This window comes from Diabrotica virgifera, chromosome 4 (assembly GCF_917563875.1).
Source record: "Diabrotica virgifera virgifera chromosome 4, PGI_DIABVI_V3a".
Taxonomy (NCBI): Eukaryota; Metazoa; Arthropoda; class Insecta; order Coleoptera; family Chrysomelidae; genus Diabrotica; species Diabrotica virgifera.
This window is the reverse complement of record NC_065446.1, coordinates 143,614,885-143,636,369: the sequence shown is the minus strand read 5'-3', so window position 1 is coordinate 143,636,369 and position 21,485 is coordinate 143,614,885. Positions and strand designations below refer to the sequence as shown.

Sequence of the window (21,485 nt, the reverse complement as noted above, 5' to 3'; positions counted from 1 at the left end):
GGAATGCAGGTGTATCTCCCAGAAATTTTCGTACGCATCTGGTCGTCGCGAGTAGTACAGCTTTCTGCATGGTCTTATAAAGATTTTCATTCAGACCCAGCATTTTTATGCTTTCGAGGAGGGTCTTCGGAATGACTCCAGTAGTAGACATAATAATCGGTATCGTCTGGGTACTTTGCATTCTCCATTGCCTTCGTATTTGAATTTCTAGATCTCTGTACTTGGCGATGTTTTCAGTAAATTTACCACGTAGACTATTGTTGTTAGGTATCGCCACATCAATTAGTGTTGTTTGTCTTGTTAATTTATTAACTAATACGAGATCTGGTCTATTATGTGCCAATGTTTGGTCTGTGAGCACAGTGCGGTCCCAGTATAGCTTGTAGTTGCCATCCTCAAGCATACTCTCAGGGACGTATTGATAATACGGGAGATGGTCTGTTTTGAGAAGTCCCAGCTTGATAGCTATCTCTTGATGAAGGATTTTTGCTACTGCATCATGCCGTTCCTTGTATTCAGTTGCAGAAAATGCCTGGCAGCCCCCTGTAAGATGTTGGATGGTTTCGTGGGCTTGACATCCATATCGGCATCTGTCGTTTTGAACCTGAGGGTCTTTGATGATATATTTCAGGTAATTTCTGGTTGGTATAACCTGATCCTGAATGGCCAGAAATGAACCCTCCGTTTCAGGGAACATCTTTCCTGATGTCAACCAGTAGTTCGACGCTATATTGTCGACATAGTCTTGGCTGACCTCATTGGGATGTCGCCCGTGCAGAGGTTTACCCATCCAGGCGCGCACTTTTTCGTCCTTAGTAAGTTGGTTTATGCGCATTTCTGGTTCCCTCAGTTTGATCGGTGTTGTGTCATCTACTGCGCAGATAGCGCGATGTAGAGTAGATGTCTCAGCCTGCATCTGAAAATAAGTTCTTAAATTAGCAATTTGTTTATCTAATTGCTCACCTATATCCATAAGTCCTCTTCCTCCTAGATTCCGTGGTAATGTTATTTTTTCTACTGCACTTTTAGGATGGTGTTTTTGTGCCTTTGTGAGGTGTGTTCGTACTTTTCGCTGAAGAGCTTCTATATCTGTTTTTGTCCACTTAACAATACCAAATGAGTAGCTAAGCGCGGAAGATGCGTAGGTGTTTAGTGCCTTAAACAAATTTCTACTGTTAAGGTGTGAGCGAAGCAACTGTTTTACCCTTCGCATAAACTCAGTAGTTATCTCTGTTTTCATTTGGTTATGGTCAATTTTCTGCGCTTGCTTTACTCCAAGATATTTGTACATATCGTTTTCACCCATGGCCTCGATGTTCTGGCCATTTTGCATATCGAATCCTCCGGGCTGTACTTTTCCTTTGACTATATTTAAAATACGGCACTTGTCTAGTCCGAAGTGCATACTAATATCATTAGAAAAAGTTTCTACAGTTTTTAGCATCTCGTCGAGTTGGTTTCGAGTGGAAGCCATTAATTTCAAATCATCCATGTACAATAAATGATTAAGCTTCGTCACCACATGGTTGTTATTTTTGATGCTAAAACCTGCATCTGTGGAGTTTAATAGCTGAGATAGTGGCTTCATAGCTAGACAGAACCACAGAGGACTCAACGAATCTCCTTGAAACAGGCCCCGACTGATTGCGATATTTTCAGTTTCGATGTTACTTTCACCAGGTATTTGAAGGTGAATTCTAGTTTTCCACTCTGTCATTATATGTTGTAAAAAGGTCACTATATTATCATCGACTTTATATATTCTCAATATATCTATAAGCCATTCATGCGGCACTGAATCAAAGGCCTTCTTGTAATCAATAAAAGCAGTAAATAGGTTCCTCTTTTTGGAATATGCTTGATTAGAAATGACTGAGTCGATGATAAGTTGTTCTTTGCAGACCATGGAACCCTTAGCGCATCCTTTCTGTTGAGGCTCTATGATATTGTTCAGCGCACAGTGTTGGTAGATACGCCGGGCTACACAGGATGTGACCAATTTATACAAAGTTGGAAGACAAGTAATTGGGCGGTATTTTGCTGGATCTTGGGTGTTATTTTGATCCTTCGGTATTAAATAAGTGGTTCCCTGAATTAGGAATGATGGTATATCCTGCGGATTAGAAATAACATAATTAATTAGTGTTGATAAGCATTCATGAGCACTCCAAAACTTCTTGAGCCACGGGCCTCAAATGGTATGATTACGCCACTGCTCGTATAACTTGTAAAAATTCTTGCACAAATTCCTTTGTATTTGAACAATCGACTAAAATAATAATATGATACCTATAGTTTTTTAAAAATAAAAACGGCTGAGTAGTTCAAACGGCTCAATGATTAATTCCAGAAATGGTAATTAATCTAAACCAAGTAACCCGATCCGAAATAACGATTTTTTACAACAGAACGGAGTAGAGGAGCGCATATTGATCTGGGTATCTAATTTCATATGGATAAAACTGCCATGACATGACGGGGCGAAGCATCATACTGTTCAAATATTGACTAAAATGGTTTTTTTAGCCAGACTGAATGGGAATTGAAATGGTACGCGCCATGCAGTGGGACGGAATACTCTTTTATGGATTAATATTTACGAAGTGTTCGAAAATAAAACGCGATGGTTAATTTTGCTTGTAAAAATAGAATCTATCTTCTACAGGTGTCTATAAAAACATGAACACTTGAATATTGTTGGTATAATAAAAAGAATATTAGACGACCCATGTGTAATTAAGCGATCATCAGTGACCCAAGAACAGTTGCTTTAAGGGGATCGGTACATAGTTTCGGCTCCAATGTTATTTAAATGGGATTCATTTTTTTCGAATCCCGAGAAAACTAATACGTATTTTTGAAAAATTTAAACGCAGAATGAAATATTACGTTCTTACCGAGGGCCGAAAGTCCCTGAAATGTAGAAAATACAAAGGCAATTGTAGGTATTGCAAATCAGGACAGACACACTGATCATGTTCAAAATCTTCTCTTGGATTGTGTTGAGTAAAGGATAGAAATTGTTTTAATTCTTTTCATAATAGCACGTAAGTAAATTTTACAACAGTTTTGGTTGTTTTTGACTAGATTGAAAAATTAATATCTTACTTTATTACTTTTTGCCTCCATTTTTATTAAAAAACTAATGTTAGTACTTTTAGTTTCTGCTTTTATTGTGAGGTTTCACCTACAATATGTTTATTATAAGATACATAATAAAATAAAAAGGAAAAGATTCCTCTCATTGGCTGTATACCATAATAAAAAACTTACTAAGGAAGTAAAACTTCACTTGTAGGTAGATGGTACATAAATTTATTAAAAATGTTTATCTAAAAATATCCAAATTGGATTGAAGTGGGTACATCACTAGTACAAAAAACACAAACGTTTTCGGACCAATCGGTCCGTCATCAGGTTGAAAATTTTAGATCCAAAGTAGTTGGAACTAGCTACATAGTTAGGTCGAAAGATTTTAGTAATACAAGAATTGGGCCATTTCGGCTACAACAATGTCGACAATAAGTCGATGTTAAAAGAATATAAAAATGTAATGAGACTATAAAGGAGTCTTCATCTTGGCTTCAAACTGACCTACTGGCCTATACATAATAAACTTTTACAATAAATTTGGATCATTGACTATGTATATTGTGGTATACACTCCATATCTCCCTTATTTACAAAACGAATCATATAAAAATGATCAAAATGCGTTATGATATACCATATCACACTACCTAAACAACAATTTCACAAAGGATTAAGGGTTAAAACGCTATTTTTTAGTTGTTAAAGCAGTCCGATCGCCCGTCCGCTCACTGATCACCCGTCCTCTCATATCCGCTTCATTAACAGTTAAAAACAATGTTTTAGAGTAAAACGTACCAAAAATTCTTATACGTAGCTGATAGAAGAAGATTTAATGCGAAATTTAGGCACTTCGTAATTAAAAAAAAAGAATGTGTGTGTACTTTGTACGCACGTAAGAAGTTATACTTCTACTACATATTATGTGATTTTTAAGACAATACCAAAAATTAAAAAAAAATAAAAGAATAAAACGCACACAAACACATTGAAAAATGCCACAAAGAAAAAAATATTTCTGAACGATAATAATTGTTGGCAAAAAATTTTAAATACGCATTTTCTGAAAAAAAAAATTATATAACAAATATACTTAAAATCATAAAATCCATAAAACAATAAAAAAATAAAAACTTGCATCGGGAATCGAACCCGTGAATTTCGGGGCGCTTTGATTCGTAATCGAAGCCCAGACTCACTCGTCCAATTCCACATTATTTGTCATGTGGAAAAATAGGGTAACTGAACGTTTTACTGTTTGACAGTTGTTTTGAATATAATTAAATTATGTAGTTTAAATTTTGTGGAAGAAAATATTAAAATATAACAAAACAGTAAGAAAACAATATATTAGATGAAGATTGGTAGAACTTTTGTTGGTAATCAAATTAAGTATATAAATCAAAGCATTACATACCTACTAGATAAATAAATCTACGCCAAAAAATCATAATTTAAAAACAAAAATCGGACCTAATTTGGGATTTCTGTCTAAAATCCCCATTCTTTAGAAAATAAATGTATGTATTCCAACCTAATCCAAATGTATAATTACAATATGATTATAATAAAAACTACTTACCAAATTAAAATGAGTTTTCCTTGTCCAAAATAGTCCAAAAGTCCAAAAATATAGGTATGTGAAAACTATTTAAAAAGGCAGTATAACTATTAACTAACTTTGTTTCTTTTCCCACAAATTTCAAAACGCAACAACCATAAATAATCAAACTAGTACAGGTGTGCCACAGCCGCCATATTGAATAATTTTTGACATGTCATTTGAACATCCAATCAGAAAAAAGTTATAATGCGCATGCGCCGGGATCATAGGTTTTAACATATAAAAATTCACCCTCATATCGCCGGTAAAGAAGTATAACTTCAAAAATTTTTACTTATGTTTTTAAACCTTGAAAATCGTCATTTTTTGATTTTTTTTTCAGTTTTAAATTGTTTATAACTCGGAAAACATTAAGGCCATGGGTACATAATTAGCAAATATTTTACGACTATCCCTACTTTCTCTGTCTTTACACGGCAAATTACGTGTAGTAAAATTCACACTGGTATGAATATGTAAACATTACTAGAATGTCATTCGACTTGAAAATGTCATCATTAACTTAAAGAGATGGCTTTTGAATTTTCTTGGATAACTGTTATTTGTATACTTGCAAATTATTAATTCAGTTAATAAATGTGATTATTTCATTCATAGGAGATTCTGACCAATAGAAAGCTACAGAAATCTAAATTAAATTGATAATTTTTGATAATTTCCCGTTTCCATCTAGTGACATTAATGACAATTAATGTTTTAAAAATTATAAAAGTGATGACTGTCAACCGTAAAATATTTATAACAACTGTGTGTTTAATGGTACTAATTTGTACTTACATAAATAAATTACAATAAAATTTTGGTTTTGAATAGTTTTATTCATGAAATAATCGCAACAAATTGCACTCGATCTCTAAAATTAATATAGACTTTTTGCCCTCGTGACATTTTGACATAAAGCTGTCAAAATGTCACTCGGGAAAAATTCAATAATTTTAGAGCTCTTGTGGAATTACTACTGATAATTTTTTCACTAACTATGTATTCAGTGATTGTAATAATATATATGTACCTACAACAAAAACTAATACTCAATCAAGAAAAGAGGAAAAGCGTGAAAGTGATTTTTTAATAATATATTGTTACTATGGAACGCTTACAATTTTGAACATCTTTAACAACAAAATACTTGGATCACAGAATATATATTATCCTGATGTATTCTCTGCTTGCATCTTCCACAAATAATACACAATAAGTAACTTTTCATTAAGTTCACGTCTTAAATCAATTATTTATCAAATACACTATATATCAATATTATTTAATCAACAACTCAAAATATTCCCGATCCCATGTCAAATATTTAAAATTGTCACTGATTGGCACTGTCTAACTGACAATATGCTGATAATATTCTATTCGACTAAGTGCGTTGTAAGACAAAGATATATTTAGAAAATATTACCACCGATATTGTGTTCATTTTTTCGAATCCTGAAAAAACCAATAAATATTTTTAAAAAATTTAAACGCTGAATGAAAGACTAAATTATCACTGAGGGCCGGAAGTCCCTTAGAATAAATAAGAAGTCTATTTTGAATGAGATATTTGAAGTTAAAAATCACACTAACTTTTCTCTTAGTTTTTCACCCCTGTAACTTATTAAAATAAACAGTATAGGAGTTCTCAGAGACTTTCGGCCCTCGCTAATAACGTAATCTTTAATTCTGAGTTTAAATTTTTCAAAAATACCTATTAGTTTTCTCAGGATTCGAAAAAAAACGAATCCCCATTGTAATAGCATTGCAGCCGAAAATACGTACCCATCCTCTTAACTTAAGAGAAAAATTACAAAAGACCTTTTTTGTTCCCAATTATCCAAAGAACCTAAAATAATGTCTATCCGGGCCGAAAAAATTGATTTTTATCATTTGTTAAAAAAAAATTTTTCTACAACCACTATTCAAAATCCACTTTTCTGCACAGTTTTATGTTAACAAACTTGATATTTTCTCACAGTATAAGATATATGACATTAGTGTGCAGAAAAGTGACGTTTCTGTGCCGGAATAGCTATTTGTATAACAAGGGAGGAAAGTGCTACTTTTCCTCCCGAGAATGAAGTTTACTGCCCGACGCGTAGCGGAAAGCAGTAATCATTCAAGGGAGGAAAAGACAATTTACACCCATGTTATACATATGATTTTTCCACCTTCCTCAAATAACAAGTAATTTTTTCATTTTTACTTAATTTATTTATGTAACTAACTCATAGAGTTATATATTAGCATAGAGAGAGTGTCATTCAGAGCGAAGTGACGACACCATCTTTTTTATTGGGATTAGTGCTGTTTCACTCTTACGCATAGTAAAGCTGCTACAGTTGTCCTCCTCTTCCGTGCCTATATTCACACTGAATGTCATCATAGATTTTCGATACAATGTGTTAGAAAGAGATGCAGGAAACCAGTCCATGAGATCTTGTCGTCAGGAAGCGCGGAAGGTAGGCTCCCTCTATGTTAATATATACCTCTATGAACTAACTAACAAAATTTATTAGAACTATAACTAACAAGTAGGTACAATATAACTGTCAACTGTCAAATATAAGTCAAATTTTTAATGTAAACATTGTTAAATCAAAATAACAATTTACTGTTTTTTACCATTCTGCAAAAAACAGGGTGTTTTATAAATAAACCTTAAAATGTATAGATACTTACCTAATAGAAAATAGATATTATACAGGGCGTCAATAAGTTATATTTCATGAATGAAATACCATGACCTCACTTTTACTTTTCCTTCCTAGGGAGGAAAAGTACAACTTTGCTCCCTACAAACAGGTCTGGAAAAATATACTTTCGGTAGAGGTAGGTGGAAAAGTTGTTTTCTGCACAGTTGACTACCTCATTCTGAGTAACGTTATATTCTGTTTACATCCTTGGTTAAAGTTTAGACAAATATAATATAACCTATAAGACAATTATTATATTTAACTATAGAATAGAAATTAAATTATGGATGTTACAACTGTTTTATTTTACAATTTTATTCTTAATAAACATTTTATAATTATCAAATAACCAATAAGGATTTAGCAACCGCAGCAAGATACGTCGAATTAAGTAGGTTTGGTGGAACTCCGTGACTGCATAAATATATCGTCAAATGTGACAATATTGTGTAATAATTTTTTTAAATAATTTAAATTTAAACAAATTAAGGCAGTGCATTAATTTTTTAAACTAATTTCTGTGCAATTTGTTTAGGTATAAGGAGTTTAAAATGATTAGTATTAATTAAATACAATTTAAAACATATCACACATTATTATAATTAATCTTCGTTTGGAAATTGTGATTTTTATTTTTAGGAAAAACTGTGGTTGTAGAAAAAGTATAGTGTGTAACACGTGCAGAAATGTAATTTCTCACTCGTTTGAATTGCGGCACTCGCTTGCGCTCGTACCGCAAGTTTTCAAACTCGTGAGAAACTAGTACCTTTCTGCACAATATACTATTTTTAGTAAATGTAACAATAACTCAGAAATTATAGCACTTAGGTATACGGAATATAACATGAAAAATAATCAGTATTTCTTAAGAACTACAAAACGCAAAACATATACAGGGTATTTCATTAGAAATAAGCCAGGCAAAATGCCAAGTGTTGCAAAAAATCCTACACGATAACGACATTGACCTGGTTGCCATACAAGAGACCCATACTGAAGACAAAGTCCAGCTTGATTTAAGGGGAAAGATACCTGGCTACGATTTACTGGGAGCCACCTATGATAAACATTACGGCGTCGCAACCTACATTCGCTGCAATATAGAAAATGGTTTCCTACTTTCTGCTTCCAATGAAAATAATATACATGAAGTAGTCACCAAGGTCGGAGATATTACCGTAGTTAACATATACAAACCTCCAGCCACTACATGGAACCCAGAAGTGCTAAAGACTCATCCACATCCTACTATATACATCGGCGACTTCAACAGCCACCACGAAATGTGGAAGTACACTACGAATGATGAAAATGGGGAGGCACTAGTAGAATGGTCCGAAGAGCAAAACACATATCTAGTTTTTGATGCCGAAGACAGAGGAACATTTAAATCAGCTGCATGGAGAAAAGAATATAACCCAGACCTATGTTTTGTCTCAAAAGATACCGATGACAGACCACTAACAACTGCGAGAAGTGTCCTTGCAGACTTCCCACATACTCAACATCGTCCGGTGCTTATCACCATCGGAATATCAATTCCAATAATTAGATCATATCCTCGACCCAGGTGGAATCTTAGAAAAGCAAACTGGAAGAAGTTCTCTGAACAACTAGACCGGACCTTGAGCTGGGTCCCTCCAACCAGCAAACATTATGAGAGGTTTGTGGGCGCAGTAATAAACACTGCCAAGAAAACCATCCCTAGGGGGTATCGCAAAGAATATGTGCCTGGATGGACTGAAATATGTGAAGACTTATACACGAAGTTTCTCGAAAGTGGTGACCGAGAAATAGCCGATGAGCTTTTACACAACATCGATACAGCTAGACGCCAAAAGTGGATAAAGACTGTCGAAAACCTTGACTTCAAAAAATCAAGCCGGCAGGCATGGTCCTTGTTGCGGAAAATTGGAGGAGCTAACCAGCTGGAATCCAGAGAGTCTAAAATGTCTCCTAACAAGGTTGCCTCCCATATAGTATCCCTATCCAGAGCTCCACGAGATCGAACACATACTACCAACGTGAAAAGAGACTTAAGGGCATTAAAACAAATGAACAGAACGAACTCCGAATATTCAGCAAGAATACTTATTTCTGAAATCACACATGCGCTGAAAGAAATGAAATCAGGTAAAGCACCTGGCTTTGATGGTATCCATCCAGAGTTCTTGATACACAGTGGTGCATACACGAAACAGTGGCTTGCAATGTTCTTTAATGATATACTTCAGTCAGGTAACATTCCTTTCTCACTTAAGCGAACAAAGATAATTGCAATTCCGAAACCGGGCAAATCAAACGATAAGCCAGAAAACTACCGCCCCATAGCTCTACTCAGCATGGTATATAAACTATTAGAAAAGCTTCTCCTCAACAGAATTAGTCACAGGATACTAGAAAATGTCCCCATTGAACAAGCTGGCTTCCGCCCTCATCGAAGCTGTACGGACCAAGTGCTGTCATTAACAACTTTTATAGAAGCTAGTTTTCAAAAGAAATAAAAGACAGCAACAGTATTTATAGATGTAACAGCAGCATATGATACTGTTTGGAGACAGGGATTAATATATAAACTGGCCCGCATTATCCCCTGCAGAAAGATAATTAACCTCATTGACAACATGCTGACCAACAGAGCCTTCCAGGTTATAATGGGAAAGGAGACGAGTAGACAGATGAAACTTAAAAATGGTCTTCCACAGGGTTCTGTCCTTGCCCCTTTACTTTTCAGCCTCTATATTGCTGACATGCCTGAAACCGAATCTCGGAAGTTTGGATATGCTGACGACTGGACCCTTGCAACAAGCCACCAATCTTTAGAAACTACAGAAATCACTCTCACGAATGACTTATCCATCCTCAGCGAATACCTTAAGAAATGGAGACTACAGCCAAGTACTACAAAAACTGAAGTATCAGCTTTTCATCTAAACAACAAGTTGGCAAACAGAGAATTGCGAGTGTATTTTAATAACAAGCTGTTAAAACACAATAAATACCCGAAATACCTTGGGGTTACTCTAGACAGAACGCTCACATTCAGAGAACACCTGACGAAAACAGCAGCAAAATTGAAAACACGCAACAATATAATACAGAAACTCTGCGGCACTACATGGGGGTCCACAGCATCAACATTAAGATCCTCTGCTCTTGGCCTGATATATCCGGTGGCAGAATACTCTGCTCCAGTGTGGCTAAATAGCAGGCATACCCACCTGGTCGACACCCAACTAAACCGTACTATGCGTATGATAACAGGCACAATTAAGCCCACCCCTACAATGTGGCTACCTACCCTTAGTAATATAGCACCACCCAACCTACGCCGCGAACATGCATTGGTTAAAGAATATAACAAAATAATGGACAGTCGCCAGCTTCTAGTCCACAACGACATCCCCGATATTCTTGGAAACCGTCTCCGATCCAGGTTACCCCCTCTACAATCTGCTCAAGCGCTGCAGCAATCCAACTTTGACTTAAATACCCGATGGAGAGAAGATTGGGAAAGTAGGACAGATCCGCATTACCATAGTCTACCGGACATCATAGGGAAACCTGGCGAATTTGAACGTCCCCGTAAGATTTGGGCAGCCCTTAATCGAATTCGAACAAACTGTGGAAGATGCGCCGACTCCCTCCACAGATGGGGTAAACTCCCCTCGCCTTCTTGTGACTGCGGCGCTGCAAGACAGACGATCAGTCACATTGTTCAGGACTGCCCACTCAGAGCATACACAGGCGACCCTATAGACTTTGTAATGGCAACCGAAGGGTCAATCGAATATATAAAAAAATTGGACATCTGTTTGTGATGCATTGTATAATGCATAAATCTAAATATATTCTGTGATATACTTAAGCCATACGCTAAATAAATAAATTAGAAATAAGAAAGTTCATTAGATTTCCAGAACATTGGAAGATTTGACAACAATGTAATTACCACTATTATATCGGCCGCATTAGAAGACCCTTACACACACCAAAATCTATAAAAATCGTTTTAGCGGTTTCCGAGAAATTACCGTGTTTCCATACTTTCTCGCTACCCTGTATATTACATATTATATACACACACACACACACAAAGTACAAATGTGTACAAAGTACACATTGTATATTATTTGTTAATAATAAACTAAAAAACGTAAGCATGCAAAATATGTATTAAAATTTGTTCCGCACCTGCATATATGCAGCGTGTACGGTGGGCGTAGGGGCTGGTGGGGGCGGTATGGGCGAATCCTGGTGCATTTTGGCGCCCGAGTAACCCGAGGATGGTGCAGCCGCCTCCATGGACGGCGGCATGAACTGCTCGTTTCCGCTACGGCTGATTCTGCCCGACGTGGACGACATCGCTGACGGAAAGCAAGGAGCATCCAGACCGGGACCGCGCATACCCTGACCCAGAGGCGACTGCAACAAAAAATTCAAAATCGAGTATTTATTACAATAATATAACTTTTACAATTATATACGAACATACAGGATGACTGATTAGTGGGGTACAGCTACGTAGATCCGTTATAGTAATAGATAGCGATAATAGTTAAGAACAAAAATTGTAGCCAACTTTGAGCTTCACATTACGAAATTTGTTAGAATGCTACAGGGTGTTCAATAACATAGTGGCAGACCAAACTTTTGTTTTTTTTTACATGGATCACCCTATATTTTATTTTATATTCGAAATCTTAACTTTTCCATTACAAAAGTATAAAGGTTTGGTATGTTATACAGCGGCAATGGTTTATTGATGCCATATTTTTTTATTTATTGTCAAAATTTTCACAAATCATTGATATTGCTAATTTTCTTTATACTGAATACAGGGTAAGTCAAAACGCAACTACATTATTTTCTCAGTAATTTTAAATGTAGCACCCTGTATTTTATATCAATACCGAAAAGTACCATTACCGTACTTTAATTAATTTGTATACAAGATTCCCGATGTCTAAATTTATTAGTTTTCGCGATATTTTCATTTTTCCATGGACCAGTAGCGTGGCCACCCAGATTACCAGAATTTAATATACTGGACCGATTTTTTTGGAGTTACTTTAAGAATGAAGGTTATAAAATGCCTCCAACAACAAGAGGTGAGATGAAAAATAGAACACAAAGTGTATTTTAAAGTGTTAATTTACAAATGCTTCGTAGTGTAAGTAACTTATTCAATGACCGTTTTTAGGCATGCATAAATGTGTTAGGTCATTTTGAACAACTTATGTAATGAACCCAATATCCGACAGGTAAACTTTTTTGCCACTAACAGATTGGTGGGGTGTGATAAATCCCAGCAATTTTTTTATTGAATTGACATGTCTCGATTACAATGATCATTGACATGGGTACAATTATACATTAATAAACAATACATACATACAATAAATACATCGATTCGAGTGATTTATATTACATGAATATTTATATTTTATTGAAAATATTTATATTTCGTAGGTAACTTATGTTGTGGAGTATATCATTTGGTGAGTTTAGTGCTTCATTCAGGCTACTCTTGAATCCATGAAGTCGTCGTTCATGTTGATATTTTGGACAATCGAATAGGATATGTTTCACTGACAGTTGACATTTGCAATATTGACACATAGGAGGGTCTTCAGAAGCCATTAAATATCCGTGGGTTAGTCTGGCATGCCCAATTCTTAGTCTTCTAAGTACTATGGTTGATTTTCTGCAGATATTCGGTGGTTTAAATGTACCAATATTCGGTTGAATTTCTTTCAGTTTCGAAGACAGCCTATTCCAATGGGTTTGCCAGCAGTTGCCTGTTAAATGTTTAAAATGACGTTTTAGATCTTTGTCTATTTTGATAATTCAGGATTACTGGTTGATGATAGTGCTGATGTGACTGCGGCGTCTGCTCTTTCATTGCCCTGAATACTTACATGGGAGGGTACTCAGATGATTGTCGGAATGACTCCTTGAGAGGTCAGTAAGTTAATTGAGTCATGGATAAACCCCAGCAATTGAAAGAGTTTTTTTTTTTTTTTTATTATTATTATTAATGGCTTTGACATAGCCAATTAGCCAGACTATTTGTTTTTTTTTTGTATGGTATTACAATAACAATTTTAAGTTAACATCTAAGCCTACTTATTATCTAAATTTACAGGTTGTTATAATATATTAATGAATACATTTTTCAATTTTGTGTGATATTTTTACAATTTTTAATTTTATTATCTAAGCCTATTTAAAATTTAAATTTACAGGACGTTACATATTCGTAAAGACATTTTAACGTCTGCTTATTTTTTGGAAAAAGAATTTCGTTTAAATTGACAGGTAAAGGACAATTTAGATCAATTAACTTTTCATACATCACTTTAATATTTTGTCTGTACTGTCCACACTCCAATATTAGGTGCTGTAGATCTCCCATTCCACCACAGGCGCAATATGGGTTATCACTGATACCTATGCTGTGTTTGTATGCTGGGGTGAGTGCGTGATTTGACCTCATTCTGTTTATTGTTTTTACAAATAGCCTATTTGATTCTTGTTTAAACCATCTCTCATTGGGAATTAGTGGTTGGCAATTTCTAAAATTTATTCCCGTTGTACTTTGGTTATATACACGTTGCCAATTTTGTTTGCAATGGTTTTTACTGATATTATCTATATCGGTTACTGGTAGAAGTATGTTGTTTATGTTTCGTTTGGTTAAAGCTGCAGATTTAGCTATTTTGTCGACTTCTTCATTTCCAAATATTCCAGAATGTCCTTTAACCCAACAAATAATAATTGAACTACCCGAGGAAGTAATATCATAATATAGACTCTTAATTTCGATCTCAATGTGGTTTAGACTTTTTGTCGATTGGATAGAAGTGAGTTTGTCCACAATACTTCTACAATCGGTAAAAATGATATAATTGTCCATACCAACAGAGGCTATATATTTTAGCGCAAGTAATAAAGCTGATAATTCGGCAGTAGAGGAAAGGCACCAAATTTGAGACACTTTTTTTGAAAAACAAATATAAAACAGAATATTCAAAAGTTTTTAAACCATTTATATCGAACACTTAAATTTAGTGTTTCTACAACACAACAAAAAATAAATAAAGCGAATAAGACATATATTTTTGCAAAAAAATACATTTAATTTTTTTGCAACATTTAATATTAAAAATAAAAGGTTGCCTAATTTGGGATAGCCAGATATCCAAATTTGAGAGAGGTACCCCAATTTGAGATACTATTCAAAAAAGCCCTTTCCTTCACAGAAAAGACAAATAAATGTGCTAGACTTTATTTCTCCACAGTCTTCATGTGTCCCCCTGCCACATTGGTAACACTTTGCCCATCGTTCTCCATATTTATCGTCGGAAAATTTCCGACAAACTTTGCTCTAATTCTTCTTTGTAGGGTGTTAGAGTAATTACTGAAGCCTTTTCTGATCTGGCATGTGGCTTTTTAGTGGTGTCTCTCTTGTATGTAGGGATAGGACAGATGTCTTTCGGAGACACAAGTTGTTGATGAGGTAGTGGTGGACTAGGAGTTCTATGTTCACGCATTGGATGATTTGGTTGTTCATGGTTTGGTTCTATTATTTGTTCGTCCCTTTCGTTTTGTGTTTCCAAGTGCTGTTGAATTCCAAATTCAAAGTCCCTAAAAATATGGCGACAAATAGGGACCAGTCCAGTTTTTCGGAAACCATTGCAAGATATTTCCATCGTCGCAGCTTTGTTATACGCTTTACAAAAAATACTGGCAATGGCATAAGGCGACACAACACTCAACTGATTTTCTCTAAGCCAGTTTTCTATTTCTTGTGCGTAGTAAGTTTTCAGCGGTGCCATAAAAGCAACATCCAACGGTTGCATTTTATGTGTAGAATGTGGTGGGAGGCAAATAATCGTCACATGATTCTGTTTGGCCAAATCTATTAGAGCAACGTTTCTCGTATGAGAATAGTGGCCATCAAGGACGAGAAGAACAGGGTCTGCAGCTGAAGGTTTAGTGAATTTTATGAAGTGTTGTAGCCATCTAGTGAAAATATCGGCCTGTACCCAACCTGACACATGGCATTCTGCGACTGCTCCAGTGGGAGCTCCTAGCATCAACTCTCTGTTTTCATATTTTTTCTAGGAAAGATTAATAATGGTGGTACGAAAACTCCTGCAGCATTCATACATGAAATAACAGTAATCAGCTTGCCCCTTTCTGCTGAAGTAAGTGACGAAACCTGCTTCTTCCCTCTCAAAGAAATGACTTTGCTATGTTTGTGCTGAACAATTGTAATACCTGTTTCGTCTACATTGAATATACGTTGTGCAGGGTTAGTAAGCTTAAGATATTTTGGTTCATACAGGTCAAAGAACTTGGATACATTTTCATTAGTAAACGATTTTACTCGAGCAGATGACATTCCCTGAGGAATACGCATAGAAAGCGTCGGATGCCTTTTCAGAAAGAGTCTCAACCATTTCTTTCCGGCTGATTTTTTGACTCCGCTAAATGGATGTGGTATTGAGTTTCGTATTGCAAGCTGAAATGCCAGTCGTTTTATATCACGCGCTCTTAACCCGAAATAACGTTGCTCCATAGTTAGGGCATACTCAACCAACTCATTTTCTAATTCCAAAGGAAGAATAGGTCGGCGGCCAATTGATATCCCGACGAGTTCTTCTGGAGTCTTGTCTTATTTCACATATCGTTTTAAGGTACCTTTTGGTAGTCCAAAAACTTTTGAGGCCTTCAAATAGCCCATCTCTCTATTTCTTACTGTATTTACAGCCCGTATCATATCATTTGCATTCTATTTTTTATTTTTTGGCGGCATCTACAAACAAAAAAATACATAAAAATAAAAATTTTACACGGGGTCCTAATTTGAGACACTCTTAAATTTGGAACCTACAGGTGTCTCAAATTAGGACTTTTCCGTTAAAAATAAAAAGAACTTTTGTTGGTTATGTATGCCACACAATTACCATTTAATTTGCATAAAATGTATTAACCAAAAAAAATAACTGGAGTAAATGTAATCATCTTACCTTGATGTATTGTAAGTTTTTATAAATTTTGAAAAACTTTGTGTATGGTGTAAATCAAATTAACGTTGACAAAACAACAACGGTCACGTCTAAGCGCCAACTAAAAGCAGATCTACTACTAACTTCACAGAATGATCAGTTTTTAATATTTTCACTAGATGTCAACCCATCGTACACAAATATACGACGGTGTCTCAAATTAGGCGCCTGTCTCAAATTTGGTGCCTTTCCTCTATATATTGAAGCTTCATTAGGCAATCGGCATGATTCCTTGTATTCAGAATTGAAAGAGTTAAAGAACCACAAAAAATATCTTTAAGTTTGGTTGTCTGTAATATCTGTAACGTCAACATCTTTAAGCTGGTCAGGACAGTCACTATTTACACCAACATTGTCTATTTCTTCACGTACTTCCGAATCACTTTTGTCAATACATTCATCACTGACTGTCTGTTTCATCCCATAAGGCCTGAAGGAGTGCTTATTCTCGTTCCTAATAATTTATTTTAGCTTAGACTATTAAAAAAACCTGTAATAAGTATTATTCACTTACCTATACTTATTTATTTATAGAAGTGAAACAAAATAAAGACAATTCTGCAGAAATTCTACAATTCTACAAAATCCGACTCGTGGGGTGTAATCACTTTCAATCCAAATCTACTTACTGAAACTAAACAGACGACTAATAGGTCTGGATCCCGCGTATGAAAAAAAAGTTGATTAATAGCAAGCTGAAAATTTGTTAATAGCTTAAGGGTGTCTAGTCGGACCAACTTTGATATATGGGAACACTGGAACAGGGAAAGTTTTAATTGTGGAACAGGTTAAAAATTTGGAATGGTCAGACCACGAAAACGGCACATGTATTTTGTCCGACAGAATATACTTAAACTCTCCGAACAGAGATTAAACTCTTATGCAAAAATCAGACTGCTATTTATCACCAAATGGGCGTTTTAATGAGTGGAACATGTACAATATGTCAAATTACATGAATTATGACAGGTGATAAATAGCAGTCTCATTTTTGCATGAGAGTTTAATTTCTGTTTTGAGAAGTCTATCCTGTCGGACAAAATAAATGTGCCGTTTTCGTGGTATGACGGTTCCAAATGTTTAACCTGTTCCACAATTAAAACTTCCCCTGTTCCAGTGTTCCCATATCTCAAAGTTTATCCGACTAGACACCCTTAAGCTGTTAACAAATTTTCAGCTTGCTATTAATCAACTTTTTTTCATACGCGGGATCCAGACCTATAAAAACTATGTGTCATCACATAGATGAATACACAATAGATAGGGGAGTGCATATAGATTTTCACTTCGGAAAAAATCAAACAAGATAGAACTTTTCGTAATTTCATTAAGAAATGTTTAATAAACAACATATCAAAAAGTTCTACTCGAGAAGTGGGTGCTTCATTTTTTAATAAACAAATGAACTACGAAATTAGATGTTTTTTTAAATAACTCCGAAAATATAAATTTTAGAAAAAAACTGACTTGACCATTGAAAAATTCAGAAAATTTTACAAAAAAAACCTTATATAAAGAATTTCCTAAAATGAAATCTGTATCTTCTATAATTTTTTATTTATAACGCTAAAGTCACCCTTCTCACAAACATTGGCGCACTGTAAACTAGCGTACGGCGAAGTGCACGGTTGAGTTATTTTAATGTAATTCTTTAACTAATGGATCAAATGAAATTTTGCAAATTGGACATGAAAGAAGAATAGTTAAGCTATCTTATGGTTATAATAGAAAGAAATAAAATGAATGGACATAAGTACGGTGTGGGCGGAAAATGAGCCTTACATGAATTTTGTTTAAAAATGATTTAAAAATGTGTAACTAATACAATTTTTATTATAAAACTCTCAAGTTTGCACAACTTATCTTTCAAGCATTTTACTATATGATGTTTTATTCAAAAAAAAAATCTCAAAAATTTAATTCAAATGATATAACGTCTTAAAAAATGTAATTTTTGAAATCTTCGTAGTTTTATAGAATTACCATCACTTTAAGACGGTATTACTCAAGTTTGAACAAATCTGTTACAGTTTTATAAGTGCTTTTTTAAAGCTTAGGATGTAGTCTTTAAAATGCCCTGAATTATTTTACTTTAGAAATGAAATAAACTATTTCTTTTTCAGAAAATTAAGAAAGATAACAAAAATGTAATACAAAAACCGAAAATTACCAGCTAAAAAAATGTTTATACAAAGTGATCAAAACTTTTTTCTGTAAAACTTACCTAAAATACATTTAATAATAAGCTTCAACAATAATAAATGTTCAAAACAGGCAAAAATTTTTTTTTAGCTCTTATACAGTATGTCTGCGTAACTTGGAACCTATTGATAACTTTTTTATTATCAGTTTTACGAAAAAAAGTTATTCTTTAAAAAATACTCTGCATCGTATATAATCTAAGATGCAATCATCAAATAGCAAATTTAATTTATTTTATACGAGGTATGTCAAAAAATATGAATTTCACTCAAGAGTAAAGTACCTTTACATTTCACAATCTTGAAAATTGTTATTAAGAAAAGTTGCTTGGAATTAAAAAATTTGTTTTAGTGTTTAATTACATCCTTCTAATTAAAATATTGTGAATAATAAAGGCACTTTACTCTTAAGAAAAGTTCATTTTTTACATACCTCGTATAAAATTAAAAAAGTTTGATATCTGATGGTTGTATCTTAGATTTTAGACCAGGGAGAGCATTTTATGAAGAATAACTTTTCGTAAAAGTGATAATAAAATAGTTATCATAATTGTAAAAAAATGATGATGAGTATCCGTAATTTGATAAAAAATTTAAATTTTTTTTTCGATTAGAATGATGTAATTGTATATTTAAACATAATTTTTAATTTTAAACATTTTTTCATAATATTATTTTTTGATATTCTGGAATAAAAAGGTGCTTTACTCTTTAACGAAATTCATATTTTTGACAACTCGTATAAAATTGATAAAATTTGATATCTGATGGTTAAGTTTTATAGAATAACTTTTTTTCCTAAAATTGATAATGAAAAGTTTTCCATGTGGTTCCTAGTTACGCAGAAATACTGTATAAGAGCTTCTGTATAAGAATTTTCAAATTGCAATGCCATATGCGGATTCAGCATAATCAAAAACAAAATAGAAACATATTTGATCAAAGTAAAATGATGATTTAACGATATTTTTAAAATTATTTATACAAAATAATTGTAATTGTTTAAACAATTAATAAACAATTAGCGGCCAAATATGCGAGTAGAACTTTTTACTTTAACATGTATATAAACTAACAAAAAAGTTTTAGAAAAATATAAGCTTGTTTAAATTTTTCCGAAACAATGCATGCTTTCGTTCTAATTGCACTCCCCTAAGAAGCTATCTAGCCGCCGCGTGGCCACTACATGCAAAATTACCTTAGGTTTTAGGCGCTTCAGCATTGTTGGGGTGTCCTACACCCCACCTGTCGGATGCCGAGTTAAATATTTAAAATATTTTATTAAAAGTAGCTTTGGATTTTTTCAAAAATGTTGTATTTTGTGTTCATGTTTTTTTTTTGTAAAATTTTTTACTGTTACAGTATTTTTCGTTCTTTCTTTGTTACATTGTTACATTTACATACAAAAGTGGTTTTTAATAATTGTTTTCACAAAATGCTGTAATTTGTGTTTGTGTTTTTGTTTTGTAAGATTAATAATTAATAAATTATTTTTCTTTCTTTATTTGTTACACCTACATACAAAAGTAGTTTTTAATTGCTACAAAAATGTTGTATGTTGTAAAATTTATTACTAATAAATTATATTTCTTTCTTTACTTGCTACAATGTTACATTTATTACCAGATTGATAATCAATAAGTAATCGTAAATTGTCAGTTTTAGACAATTCAGTCATGGCTTACGTAAATTTTGGAAAGATTTAAACCCGTAATTAATAATTTGCTCTGAAAAATGAAAATATCTCGAAAACTAATAAATTTAGACATAGGAAATGTTATAAAATGTACGGTAATGGTACTTTTCGATAGGGACATACAATATTGTTCGTCCGCTCTAACTTTACCCATGCGTCACGGTTCATTTTCAAACAAATTAAGTCAAAACATAAATAGACAAGGCGAAAACAGCGGGTTCTTTGAAGAATATATTCCCATGAGATTTTTTTTTCATAATCACATTCGTGAGACATTCCATAATAAGATTCAAGAAGTTGCCCACTCGAAAAGTGGTCCAAATTTTTTTTAACAATTTTTTTTTAATCAAATTGCAAAAATCAATATTTTTGGCCGGAACATTTTTTTTAGGTTTTTTTAATCATTCTCGATAAAAAAGGTTTCTTATAATTTTTCTCTCAAGTTAATCGTTTTCGAGGTAAAAGCATTTTAAATTTGAAAAAAAAAAACGAAAAATGGCTATTTTTAATTCTTAATAACTCGGTTAAAAGTTATTACTATGAAAGTCAGAAAGTAACTAAATCAAAGTTAAAAGCCCCCCACAAGGTCCTGAAGAACTTTTTGTCATTATTTGATTACTAAGCTGTTATTTTTAAGTAAAAATAATGAGCGTTATGAACGTATTAGGCGGCCGTCCATGATAAGTGTGAAAGAGATGCCATTCAGGCAGTCCAATGGCGAATCTCACTCGCACTCACATTTACAGCCGCATCAATACGGTCTTACCACTCATTATTAATAATTAAAAATAACAGCTTAGTAATATATTAATGACACAAATTTCTCCAGGATCATGAAGGGGGCTTTAAGTTTGATTTAGTCACTTTCTGACTTTCATAATAATCATTTTTAACCGAGTTATTAAGTCTTAAAGACGGCCATTTTCGCGTTTTTCAAATTTTAAATTGCTTATAACTCAAACACGATCAACTTTAGAGAAAAATTATAAGAGACCTTTTCTGTCCGGAATGGTCCGAAAAATCCAAAAAAATTCTCCGGGCCGAAAATATTGATTTTTACAATTTGATTAAAAAAAACTTGTTAAAAAAAATTGGACCACTTTTCGCGTGGGCGAC

At 33.8% G+C, this 21,485-nt stretch overlaps 1 protein-coding gene across 1 annotated transcript in view; it reads right to left on the bottom strand.

Moving 5' to 3' along the window:
- The window catches only part of LOC126883174 (uncharacterized), a 1,224,086-nt gene that overhangs the window by 620,313 nt on the left and 582,288 nt on the right, over window positions 1-21,485 (bottom strand). The window contains exon 3 of the mRNA XM_050648421.1: window positions 11,590-11,820. Coding sequence (XP_050504378.1) covers window positions 11,590-11,820 — 231 coding nt within the window. The remainder of the gene's footprint in view (window positions 1-11,589; window positions 11,821-21,485) is intronic.